The sequence below is a fragment of the Liolophura sinensis genome, chromosome 11 (assembly GCF_032854445.1).
Source record: "Liolophura sinensis isolate JHLJ2023 chromosome 11, CUHK_Ljap_v2, whole genome shotgun sequence".
NCBI classification, from domain to species: domain Eukaryota; kingdom Metazoa; phylum Mollusca; class Polyplacophora; order Chitonida; family Chitonidae; genus Liolophura; species Liolophura sinensis.
Window position 1 is genome coordinate 31,649,885 of NC_088305.1, and position 12,902 is coordinate 31,662,786.

A 12,902-nucleotide genomic window follows, 5' to 3' on the forward strand; every position below is an offset into this window, starting at 1 on the left:
TAGCTACAGTACGTGTAATCACCCTATAGTCAAGCCAGGCCAGTTTAGCTACAGTACGCATGCTCACCCTGTAGTCATGCCAGGCCAGTTCAGCTACAGTACGCGTGCTCACCCTGTAGTCATGCCAGGCCAGTTTAGCTACAGTACGTGTGCTCACCTTATAGTCAAGCCAAGCCAGTTTAGCTACAGTATGCATGCTCACCCTGTAGTCGTGCCACGCCAGTTTAGCTACAGTGCGCATGCTCACCCTGTAGTCATGCCAGGCCAGTTTAGCTACAGTACGTGTGCTCACACTTTAGTCAAGCCAGGCCAGTTTAGCTACAGTACGTGTGCTCAACCTGTAGTCATGCCAGGCCAGTTTAGCTACAGTACGCGTGCTCACCCTGTAGTCATGCCAGGCCAGCTCTCTGTTATCCATTACTTGTTGTTTGGCGTCCACTGACATCTGATCCTCTCCCAACTTAACCTGCCACCTCAGCTGATTCTGCCTCTCCTCGTACACATTCTGTCTGACGGCCTGTTCAAACACCGTCTCCTGCAATCATAAACACAGACCCATATACACCAGAAGCTAACAAGCGGAGTAATGGCATAATAAATGGCATAAGAAGGACAGGCCCCTTTGGTATAACAATAAAAGTTTTATCTGTCACGCGTTATTCATCTCAAGTAAATAAAATTTGCTTTTCCCGGGAGCCCTTTAACAACAAAACATACCAAAAACATGTTCTATTATATTTAGTATTTTATCATATACTTGAAACAAAATTTTTCTTCACGTGAATTCTTATTAATCCTGTCAGAGTATTACATTATAATATGACTCTTGCAGATATATTTTCAAAAAAGTTTAAGAGAGTGTTTTTTTCCTTAGTTCTGTTAAAAAGGATAACGTCTTTTAAAATGTTCAAATGGAATAATAAATGTAAAAGTGTATTAAAGGGATAGCAATATTGGTATATTAGGACACATTCAACAGGCTGTTCCATTAACCACAAACAGTGATACAAAATACATATTTAGATGCGAAAACTATGGCATACCCTGTAGATTCCATCTGCTGATATCATGGCAACGTATAAACATGTATACGCCAACGCTAAGACCATGATGGACAATCTAATATAACACTTGCTTCTGTCAATGAAATTAGCAAGGCTTATCAGCAACCTGACAGCTTGCTGATTAGTGCTTCTGTGTGAGTGAGCGAGTGAGTCTGTGAGTGAGTCGGTGAGTGCTTTGGGTTTTTAAAGTGCAAGTAATGTAATGTCCTTGTTGCAGCACGTACATGTATATAGAAATCGACCCAAACACAAAACATTACTGTGGGACTACGAGTACATGTTTATAGAAATTGACCCAAACACAAAACATTACTGTGGGACTACACGTTCATGTATATAGAAATCGACCCAAACACAAAACCTTACTGTGGGACTACAAGTACATGTTCATAGAAATCGACCCAAACACAAAACATTACTGTGGGACTACACGTCCATGTTTATAGAAATCGACCCAAACACCAAACCTTACTGTGGGACTACACGTCCATGTATATAGAAATCGACCCAAACACAAAACCTTACTGTGGGACTACACATCCATGTATACAGAAATCGACCCAAACACCAAACCTTACTGTGGGACTACACGTCCATGTATACAGAAATCGACCCAAACACCAAACATTACTGTGGGACTACACGTATCTGTATATAGAAATCGACCCAAACACAAAACCTTACTGTGGGACTACACGTACTTGTATATAGAAATCGACCCAAACACAAAACCTTACTGTGGGACTACACGTCCATGTATATAGAAATTGACTCAAACACAAAACATTACTGTGGGACTACAAGTACATGTTTATAGAAATTGACCCAAACACAAAACCTTACTGTGGGACTACACATCCATGTATACAGAAATTGACCCAAACACCAAACCTTACTGTGGGACTACACGTCCATGTATATAGAAATCGACCCAAACACCAAACCTTACTGTGGGACTACACGTCCATGTATATAGAAATCAACCCAAACACAAAACCTTACTGTGGGACTACTCGTACTTGTATATAGAAATCGACCCAAACACAAAACCTTACTGTGGGACTACACGTACATGTATACAGAAATCCACCCAAACACAAAACCTTACTGTGGGACTACTCGTACTTGTATATAGAAATCGACCCAAACACAAAACATTACTGTGGGACTACACGTCCATATATATAGAAATCGACCCAAACACAAAACCTTAATGTGGGACTACACGTGCATGTTTATAGAAATTGACCCAAACACAAAACATTACTGTGGGACTACACGTCCATGTATATAGAAATCGACCCAAACACAAAACCTTACTGTGGGACTACACGTCCATGTATATAGAAATCGACCCAAACACAAAACATTACTGTGGGACTACACGTCCATGTATATAGAAATCGACCCAAACACAAAACCTTACCATGGGACTACATGTACTTTTATATATCTATCCAAACACAAAGCCTAACTCTGACCTTAACGCACAAAACCTTACCCTGACACTGACAACTACACTGTTTCTCACACCCCAACCCCCTAACAAACAGTACCTGGCCTTCCTTCGTGACAGCAGGCAAAAAGTGCCAAGATATTAATTACCACACAGATATTGTCAAAACAGATGTCTGAAAACACACCTTCATTTGACGAGTAGAAGGCCCGGTCACCTTTTTGGCTGTGATGGCTGAAACAAGAATAGAACTTTACTTCAGAGACTGGCTGACATGCAACAAATGGACAAATCAACATAAGAGGTCAAATTTTGTTTTCACTGTGAGTGAAAGACTGGGATGTGTTCATGGAGACACCTCTGATATGTGTACATAATGAGAAGTCCATTTAAAGCCGTTTGATTAGCCTGTATACTCTCATAGGATGCTAAGTATATTTGTTTTATTTTAATCCTAAAATATGATAGCAATATTAATAAAGGAGGGTGTTAACACTTGTAAACTGGTAAAAAATGACATGCAATACCTATTAAAGCTGATGTAACTGCTTGGATTGATTGCTTCACTTACTTAATGCCTTCCCAAAAGCTTTTCACTACTACTCTGGCAATCAGTTTTATGGGCAAAGAAAACTACCCTAGGTAAACCACTTATCTTACTCAGGTAGTAACTGCTAAGAAAACATGAAATACCTCCTTCTAAAGTGTGTATATTATATCTGATGGTGAGAGCAATTGGTCTTGTAAGCACCATGTCCTGTGTTTATTGGTTTACTAATCTGTTGATTTTCAATGAGGACTGCACCAGGCTATTATACAGACTTGGGACATGGGGAATGTCATGTGTTTCTCCTGGGCTCTGCCTGGTTTCACCATAATGCTGGCTGCCGTTGTATAAGTGAAATATGCATGGATACGGCGTGAAACACCAATCGAATAAAAAAAAAATCAAATAAATTTGGCCAGTTTGTAATTGTGTGCTTACCTTCTTTCAAGTCCTTGCGCCTCAGCCTGCCTTCCTCCTGTAGGAGCACCTGAGTGACAGCGTGGGGACAGTTGATCTGAGGAGGGAACTTTAGACCAGCGTACTCCACATCCTGAGGTTAACAGCAGTAAATGCATGAATAAATAACTATGGTTTAACATCACACCTTCAGCCATATGGTGGTGAGAGCTTGACCAAACCAGAAAACAGTTGACTTATGAAAATGAGAATGATAACATCCAGGATCAGAAGAAAAAAACAAAACAGGAATTTTTTAACAGTTTTTAAAACAGACAATAACTGCAAAACTTAAAAATCATATTCTTATACAACAATAACCTTAATGCTCACATGAAATATAGGGCCTATACAGTACAGCTAAAAATGTCTTTTAAATATTTTACTACAGTATTGCCAGCAACGCTGTCAAACAAATGAAATATACATGCCAAATGTCACTTAGAGGCCTTCATCATGGACAATATTAAACAATGTGGACATATTCTGTTTACCAGGCCCACACTGGAGAGTCCCGTGGAGTAGTCACCTTTAACTACAAGCTTGCCTAGAGGGCTAAGGTCTTCATCTGTTCACTCCAGAGACTCCAAGCGAGACCCACAAATGATACATCTAGGTAGTGCTGCACAACGACTCTATATGTACCTTCACACATCTCATAACTTTCTCATTTTCCCCCTTTCTAAGCTACATATAAATACACAACACCTTCCTATAAAAATTCTACACCAAAACAAAACAAGAAAAACAAGGCAGAATCTCTCAAAAATGAAAGAAAATCTCAAGTGCCGATCAGGGAGTTATTACACAGATGTGTGTAATTCACAGCATAGTTACACAGCACTGAGGGCCCGCAGAGATCCGTGATGTCATATACCAGTTCTTTATGCAACTTGGAATGTGAAATGGTAAAGAATGTTAACAGTTTTTCTGAAACTTACCTGGGGTTGAGTTGCCCCTGGAGGTGAAGGCTTTAACTTCTTCCTGCGATTCCGCCTGGCTCTGTCCAGTGGAGTTAGACATCTTGGGTCTAAAATATCACTGTCAGCAGTTTCTGTCTCGGTTAATGCTGATGTCTCAGTTAGCTCCCTTTTTTGATAAAGCAAAAGGATACCAAAGCACGCATAAATTGCAAGAAGATACACATATATCTCAAAGTAATGAAATAAAACAGTTCATAAATAACACTAAAACTACTGCATCTCACTAATAAGTTCAATTAAAAAAAAAAAAAAAAAATGGCACGGACATTATTGCCAACATCCTACGGGTGGTGGGCATGTCTAATGTCAACCCTACATCTATCCTTCATCATATACCTCAACATTGATCTGTACCCCAGGGCCAGCCGCTCAACTACAAACATGGGGTAATGATGTTAGTGCTGACTTGGCATGTTTTATTATTACAACAGTATGACAGTGTCAGGCTATAGTGAAACCTTAGACACTGTAGGCTTAGAACTGGACATGTTATGTGCCATATGAAATCTGCTTTCACTGAGTGACATGTAAGGTAATACAGGCTATATGTCACTTTAATTTCGAGTTTGAATGGCTGTGTGTGTTTAGGCACAAAAACTAGAGAGAATGAATGAATGAATGCATGAGATTTTATGTCTTACTTAACAATTTTTCAGTCATTTGACAACCAAAAGTCATTACGTGTGTTTAAATATACTTTGTCTTCGTAACAGGGAGAGCCCATGCCGCTAAAATGCTGCTGCCACAAAAATATCATGCCGAAGACAGCAGATATGATACCCCACCCAGTCACATTATACTGGCACTGGGCCATTCAGTCTTGTTTCCTTGCTCTAATCTCTTAGTGCAGAGCACCAAGTGAGGCAGCAACAAGTACCATTTTTAAAGTCTTTGGTATGATCCAGACTTTGAGGTGGACTCTCTAACCATTAGATGTCACTCACTGAAGCGGTCCCAAAACCTAGAGAGTACAAACACTGCGAAAGTTAAACTTTGGGTGTTGAATCTGGCATACCATATCAAATGGAAACAAAACCATGCCACAAAACCATGAAAACGTCAAATTGCAAGCAACTGCGTTATTCACATAGCATCTTACTTGAGAAGTCCAGGGGCTGAGGTGCCAGTAAATGTGCAAAGTAGAGGTTTGGTGTTAAACTGGGAGATGATCAGCAACAACTTCATGTGGGCAGTGAGGAACTCTGTTGGTGCAAATGTCACCTTGATCTGTGTCTCCCCGCAAGCAGGCACAATACCTGTAACACAACAACAACAACATACTGTAGATATTCTCCACCAATCAACAGTGCATGACTAATTCACTACTAATTACAATCCAGACAAGTGTGGATGCAGTGTTCTACAGGATGAGAGAGGTTGCCCACCATTTATTGTTAGCACCCAGTAAAAACAGAGACAGGCCCTGAACTGTCAAATCATAGTATCATTGCTGATAAATCATGACAAAACAAAGGATCACTTAACAATTTTTCAGTCATACGACGACAAAGGAATCCTTAGAGTGCATGTAATCTGCCTCCTTGTTGCAGGACGGACTTCCACCACTCTTTTATCTAGTGCTGCTTCACTGAGATGACTTACCAAAGGCAGGTAAGCCACCCAGCCCGAGTCATTATACTGACACGGGTTAACCAGTTGTTGCACTATCCCCAATGCCAAGTGAGAAAGTTACAACTTTCTCTCTTAAAGTCTTAGGTGTGACTTGACCCAAGATTGACCCTGGATCTACCACTCCCAAAGGGGACACTCTACCAACTGTGCTATCGGGGCCAGCCATTCATTAGAAGATGGCTATACCAGTGACCTGCAGCTTGCTACTTTTGTGAAAAAAAATTGAGCAGGTAGCTGCCTACTTTGACCAAATGTCATATGTTACTTCATTTAATTCTATGTCACTAATCTGGTTACTTTCCCAGGGTAGCCTTCAGCTCAAAAAGATAATGAAAGCCCTGCTAAATGAATATGTACTGTGAAGGAAGCGTAAGGGGAGATAACCCATACACAGCTTACCTGACATAGGTTCTACTGTGAAAGCTGGATGTGGCTGAGCAATGCTAAGCTCAAACTCAAAGTCTGTGGGAGCTTCACATCGTAACGGGATTGACTTTGTTCTCCTAAACAGAAAATGAGACAACATTTATTTCCAAACTTTGTTACAGATTTATCTGTATTTAACTGTCTTGAAATTAGGAACATCAGAATATTTTTTTTACTATAGCAATACGGAATATTAAGAGCCTAGTGTCAAAATTTCAACAGATGTAAAGCTTAGTACAAATCTATAAAATGTTTTAACTACAAGTTATTCATTTGAATCTAAATTTGCTGCTGTGCTGCTTTGACCATGAACGGAATGTAATACACCCAAGGATGATACAATACACATGTATACATGTAAGTATATTTTGTTGGCTCAGTCACTCTGAGGCATAAATAGTGTCTTACGAATGTCCGACTGGTACAGAAGGGAAGTCGACATGTTCAGGGAAGCAGTCTGTGATCATCACAGGGTAGGCATGGATAGGCACAATCAGGTTCTCCTCACCCTACAAACAAAGCAGCCATGCGGGTATATCAGTGGTGGTGAATACTAGCTAATATGAACACCAAACTACAGTACACATGTGCCGCATCAGCCAAATTTCAGTACACTATACTTCACCTAAACTTTGGTCTGTAAAAATGCACTTTCCGAAGCACATAAAGGTCTTATACTTTTGATGCCGAAACTTAAGTTTGTCTGATAAGAAGTTTTACAAAAAACTTTTAAGTGGTTCATTAAGGTGGATGAATCAATTAGAATATTACAAGAAAATGTGTCACTTCTAAAACACTAAACTTAAGTTGCAACACAGTAATTAGTTAATTCAACAAATAGTTGTCCTAATGGGTACATAGGAGTGTACATGTAAGTAACTGTTCTGACATGATATTCTTACACTTAAACCTATACTTCTCAGCCAAAAAGCCACATAATACACACATGGGGCAAATATAACGTACATGAGTATTGTAAATCTTCTCTCAGCATACAGAGCTTACAATGACAAAATTAGTAGACACATGTATACATGTTTATACTGGGAGAAAATCTGACCAATAGATTTCACCTTCTGACCATTCTATAATTTCTTAGCTACAAGACTGAAGGTCCAAGACCAGATTCTGTGAACTTGTGACTTCTTGTACATGTAGCTGAAAGTCTGCCAGAAATCTGACAAACGTGATGCATGTGACAAACAGTACCTTAGTCAATGGTTTCTGTCCTTTAAAGAGACGTAGCCTTGCAGCATGTAGAGGGAATTAAATGACTTACTGGACAATTGAAAGTCTGCCAGAAATCTGACAAACGTGATGCATATGACAAACAGTACCTCAGTCAGTGGTTTCTGTCCTTTAAAGAGACGTAGCCTTGCAGCATGTAGAGGGAATTAAATGACTCACCGGACAGTTGAAAGTCTGCCAGAAATCTGACAAACGTGATGCATATGACAAACAGTACCTCAGTCAGTGGTTTCTGTCCTTTAAAGAGACGTAGCCTTGCAGCATGTAGAGGGAATTAAATGACTTACTGGACAGTTGAAAGTCTGCCAGAAATCTGACAAACGTGATGCATATGACAAACAGTACCTCAGTCAGTGGTTTCTGTCCTTTAAAGAGACGTAGCCTTGCAGCATGTAGAGGGAATTAAATGACTTACTGGACAGTTGAAAGTCTGCCAGCAATCTGACAAACGTGATGCATATGACAAACAGTACCTCAGTCAATGGTTTCTGTCCTTTAAAGAGACGTAGCCTTGCAGCATGTAGAGGGAATTAAATGACTTACTGGACAATTGAAAGTCTGCCAGAAATCTGACAAACGTGATGCATATGACAAACAGTACCTCAGTCAGTGGTTTCTGTCCTTTAAAGAGACGTAGCCTTGCAGCATGTAGAGGGAATTAAATGACTTACTGGACAGTTGAAAGTCTGCCAGCAATCTGACAAACGTGATGCATATGACAAACAGTACCTCAGTCAATGGTTTTTGTCCTTTAAAGAGACGTAGCCTTGCAGCATGTAGAGGGAATTAAATGACTCACCGGACAGTTGATTCGCACAGAATCATAGTAATATCGCCACTCGTCAGGGTAAAACTCTACCTCACATTCCACAGTCAGGCCTGGCACAAACTTTTTCTGAAAAAGGATGCAACAAAGATAAAGACAATATCAGACTGTTTTGTACATACAAGTTAGTAGATAATTTAAATTTATATGCTATGATAATTTCATCAAAATAGCTGGGTACATATTTAGAGGCAAATAAAGGATGAAAGTTACATTTTCTTACTAGGATATCATCCTACATTCCAAACAAACCTCAGAACACATTTCCAATATCATTAGAACACTTTTTACTTTTAAGGAGAAGAAAACATAAACATGATGCCAAAATCAGATGAAAGAGCATCAAAACTTATGTGCAGATATGATCTTTAATATGTTTTTGGATTTATTTTTTCAAGAGAAAAGGGTATTTCTCTTAAAATGACCATTTTAAAAATATAAATATGATCCAAATTGAGGTTTAATACATTTGTTAGATGAAAAGAACAAATTCTAGAGCAAAAATATTTATTAAACCTGTGTTACATCCTCATTTATGACATTAAACAAAGACTATAAATACCAAAATGTGGTCCCAAATACCCACCATTCAAAAATTATTTTCAAGTGTCTTTTTCCCCTTAAGGAAAAATCCTTAATCCTTTATGTTTTCTCCACCTTTAAACGTTTCTAGGTAACTCCTGAAAAGCTTACAGTAGACTTAGAGTAAGTCAAGTGCAGTTTTTTACTTTACGATAGGCTAACTGCCAATATTGTCAGTATCATTCAGTGCACAAAACAAACATAAGCCTGTCCTCACCCCCTTAGTATATGTGATGTTGAAGTATCTTGTCTGTGGAGGGACGATGTGCATCCGTAGCACATCAGAAGAAACATTGACAATAGAAAATGCCAAAGTATGTTTCTTCCCAATCTCAAACCCTCCAAAGTGAACAGCTGCGGGCCGGGCTTGGACCAGGGCATTCTGTGACACTTTGTCGTAGATTTCTACAATAAGGAGAACAGTAATTCTTCACTATAAAATTGTCCCACATCTTTGCATTACAAGAAAACAACTACAAACTGCTATCGCTGGGATATCCCCCCAAAAGTTGATCTTAATTGTCTTGCACTAAAATCATACACTGAATGGCAGATCCTAAAAGACATACTGTATGTAGGGCATCAAATACATGTAACTGACCAACTAACCAACTGGCATACAGACAGATCCACTTGTACAATATAGAAGTGGCATTTAGATGTTGGTGGAGAAGTATACAAACAAGATATTCCTTACATACATGTACAACTTTTTGGTTTATTATCATGACATTTCAAAGTAGATACTAACATTGTAAATATCAGGTGTTAGTATTAACACTGAAGTGTTGTGTTAAGAAACTAAGAAGCTGTATACCAATATAAAGAAACATCTTGTTAGTGTAGAGTCACTTATACTGTCTTGTTACTGGTAAAAACTAAATGTACTGCATTACATATTTTCACACAAAAGGTCCACCTGCCAGTAGAATGCATTTTCTTCTGTGATGTGGCAGTGCAAGTTTACGTCATATATGTTTTATGAGCACGCATACAACAATAACTGTCCCATAATAACGGAAAGAACCACTTGTCACAGGTGAGAAGGAGTTTCACAAGTTCCCCATCCATCGAACATTCTGAAATACCGGGTAAGGCACGGATATTTCACTGGCTTTCAATATTACATGGCACACAGCACCTTGCAGCGATCAGTTTTTCTTCATGTCTTATCAGTTCGTAGATTCCTCTTTTTTTCCTTCTTCTTTGACTTGTACCAGGTGTAAACCACCAATCTTTGGCGCGTTGTGGCAAACTTTCTTCCATGTGACATACAGATATGCACACAGTATTGACCAGTGCAAGACAAGCGGTCATCAATGCACGTTAGACTGTGCCAGCCAAAAAGCCACATGAACTTTGATCACTTTACTGTCAAAAACATGCACAAAACCCAACATGCACTCAGAGTGGGCTGTCAACTTTACTCATGTTGAGTGAGCTAGTGCATGAAAAAGCAAATCAGACATTATTTAAATGTCTGTTTTAGATGTTTCCATGAAATCTTTGAATTCATCTTCCACTTGTCACTGCCACAATTTGAGGATATGGTTACATGTAGGTCTGGTGTGACAAACAGCCACTTTCGTTAGTTACAGGTTCTGGTCATAACAGCCTATATTATTAAACTATTTGATTTATCAAGTTAATTAACAGAGTGAAATATACATATACACTTCAATCTGCAGCCAGGAGACGTTCTTTTAGCTGATGCAGCTAGTATCCACTTAAATATGTTCATTTTGCATGTGTTTTGAAAGTGCCACAGGGCTCATGGGGTTACGTCATCAAATGTAAGGCCAATAAACCCAATTATCATTTCAGGAGTCTCGCAAGTTCACGTAAATATCAGCAAGACAGCTAAAAGACGTGATTTTACCGCCAACGGCCGATTGAGGCGGCAGATAGATGTGTATTTAATCTAGCAACTACTATAAAATAATGCCTTTTATCTACTTTAGTTTGCAAGAGCTTCCACCTGACTCGCCGATATCTGCGTGAACTCGTGAAGAGCCTGAAACAGCTATTGGGTTTATGCTCTCTGCACACATGACTGCTTTTGAATCTGCCACAAAGAATGATCTGGCCATCACACAAAAAGTAAACCAGCAAGGCTTGTGGCCTTACATGCCTTGATTGTTATGGGGATACTTTTACTCCAAAGCTAAGCTGGATGTTCCTACCATAACGCCCAGCTTCGGTCATATGGATTTCCATGTGAACAGTTTCTCTGAAAGAAAAAATGGCTTGAATCCTGACATATTTTTGCTATCCACCAATTCCCTGGTACAAGCAAATCATAAGCATGTCAAAGCCGGCATCGGTTAACCATCTTTCAACAGTAATCCAGCCACTTAAACTTCTGAATCGGGCAAACCAACTAACGTCCAACATGTTTGGATTTTTTTTTAAAAATTTGGGCAGGGTGATGGGCCATGAAAATATTATCTCACTCAACATTCTATTTACAGGGCATTTTTCTATTTGCATTTTTTCAAATGCAGTTTACAAACTAACACTGCAAAAATACTGTGTCTTGGGAAAGGTAAAAAGAATGCTAGGTGGGATCAAATTTTCGCGGACCATCACCCTGCCTGAAGGTGAATGAAATTCCAAACATGACGTAAGTTTCAATTGCCCGATTTAAAACTTTAAAAGTCTGAATTACTGTTGAAGGATGGTTTACTGATTTACTGCTTTGACATGTTTACGGTTTGCACGCATCAGGGAATCCGTGGACAGAAAAAATAATGTAGGTTCGAGGCATTTGTTTAGTGAAATTGTTCACGTGGAAGTCCGTATGACCAAAGCTGGGCGTTCCAGTAGGAACGTCCTGATCAGCTTTGGGCTAAGATACATTAAGTCATTTTTGCAACATGTACATGTAGTGTATGTACGCGATCATTAGTAACAGGTAAATACATGTAGATAATAGTTACTTTCAAACCACTGATAATAACACATCTAAATGTAAGACAGTTAACAAGTAATTGTTCAGAGGTATTCACTCACTTGTCTGAAGGAGATGGTTTGGAGGAGGGTCATATTTCCTGGGTTCCACATATTGAAGAGTCTCCAACAGAATCCCATTTGTTTTGCAGGCTGCATGCCCTGGTGATATTGTCGCTACTGACGGCATTTTAATGAATATTTTTTAATTCTGAAGTTAAACAAATCCAGTCCACGTCCCTCATAATCCCTGATCGTAGCAGTCTTGTCTTACATGTTTTTTTTTCAGCCAGAAAATCAGCGTTACTTTCAACACTACACCACCGTTGTCGCCATGATGTTTGGAACCGCTCCACTCCTGTGAGGTTAAAGAAAATAGTTCTCCATGTATTTCTCTCAAGTATGAGAATAATAAGACAGAACCCCAAATTAAACACATATATTTACATTTCTAATAAATAACCACTACAATTATGAGAAAACACAAACCCTTGAGGAAAATTAATGTGTAAAAAGCCCCAGTGGTAAAATCGACGGGAGCAAAAGTCGTCTGCTGTTGCTATGGGTAACAGGAAGGAAGTAGCTCTCCTGTTGGTGGAGGTGACTTTCTTGGGCACTTTCAACAACGACAACGTGGTCAATTTGACAACTTGTCAGGTGTTTTGGTATGGTTATCTCGCTGCTTTATTATTGTATGTTTCCATAAAATCGGAATTCAGTTTTTTATGTGTTT

The 12,902-nt window shown here is 39.2% G+C and overlaps 1 protein-coding gene across 2 annotated transcripts in view; it reads right to left on the reverse strand.

Annotated features, from left to right (window-relative positions):
- LOC135477495 (cilia- and flagella-associated protein 221-like) overlaps positions 1-12,720 on the reverse strand; it is a 30,856-nt gene extending 18,136 nt beyond the window's left edge. For both annotated transcript variants that reach the window (XM_064757615.1, XM_064757614.1), the window contains exons 1-11: positions 12,659-12,720; positions 12,233-12,527; positions 9,438-9,625; positions 8,612-8,707; positions 6,973-7,073; positions 6,538-6,641; positions 5,606-5,762; positions 4,465-4,612; positions 3,506-3,617; positions 2,708-2,754; positions 383-535 (exon numbers count right to left, since the gene is read on the reverse strand). In XM_064757615.1, coding sequence (XP_064613685.1) covers positions 383-535; positions 2,708-2,754; positions 3,506-3,617; positions 4,465-4,612; positions 5,606-5,762; positions 6,538-6,641; positions 6,973-7,073; positions 8,612-8,707; positions 9,438-9,625; positions 12,233-12,359 — 1,233 coding nt within the window. In that variant the 5' untranslated portion in view covers positions 12,360-12,527; positions 12,659-12,720. The remainder of the gene's footprint in view (positions 1-382; positions 536-2,707; positions 2,755-3,505; positions 3,618-4,464; positions 4,613-5,605; positions 5,763-6,537; positions 6,642-6,972; positions 7,074-8,611; positions 8,708-9,437; positions 9,626-12,232; positions 12,528-12,658) is intronic.
- Between the last annotated feature and the right edge of the window lie 182 nt (positions 12,721-12,902).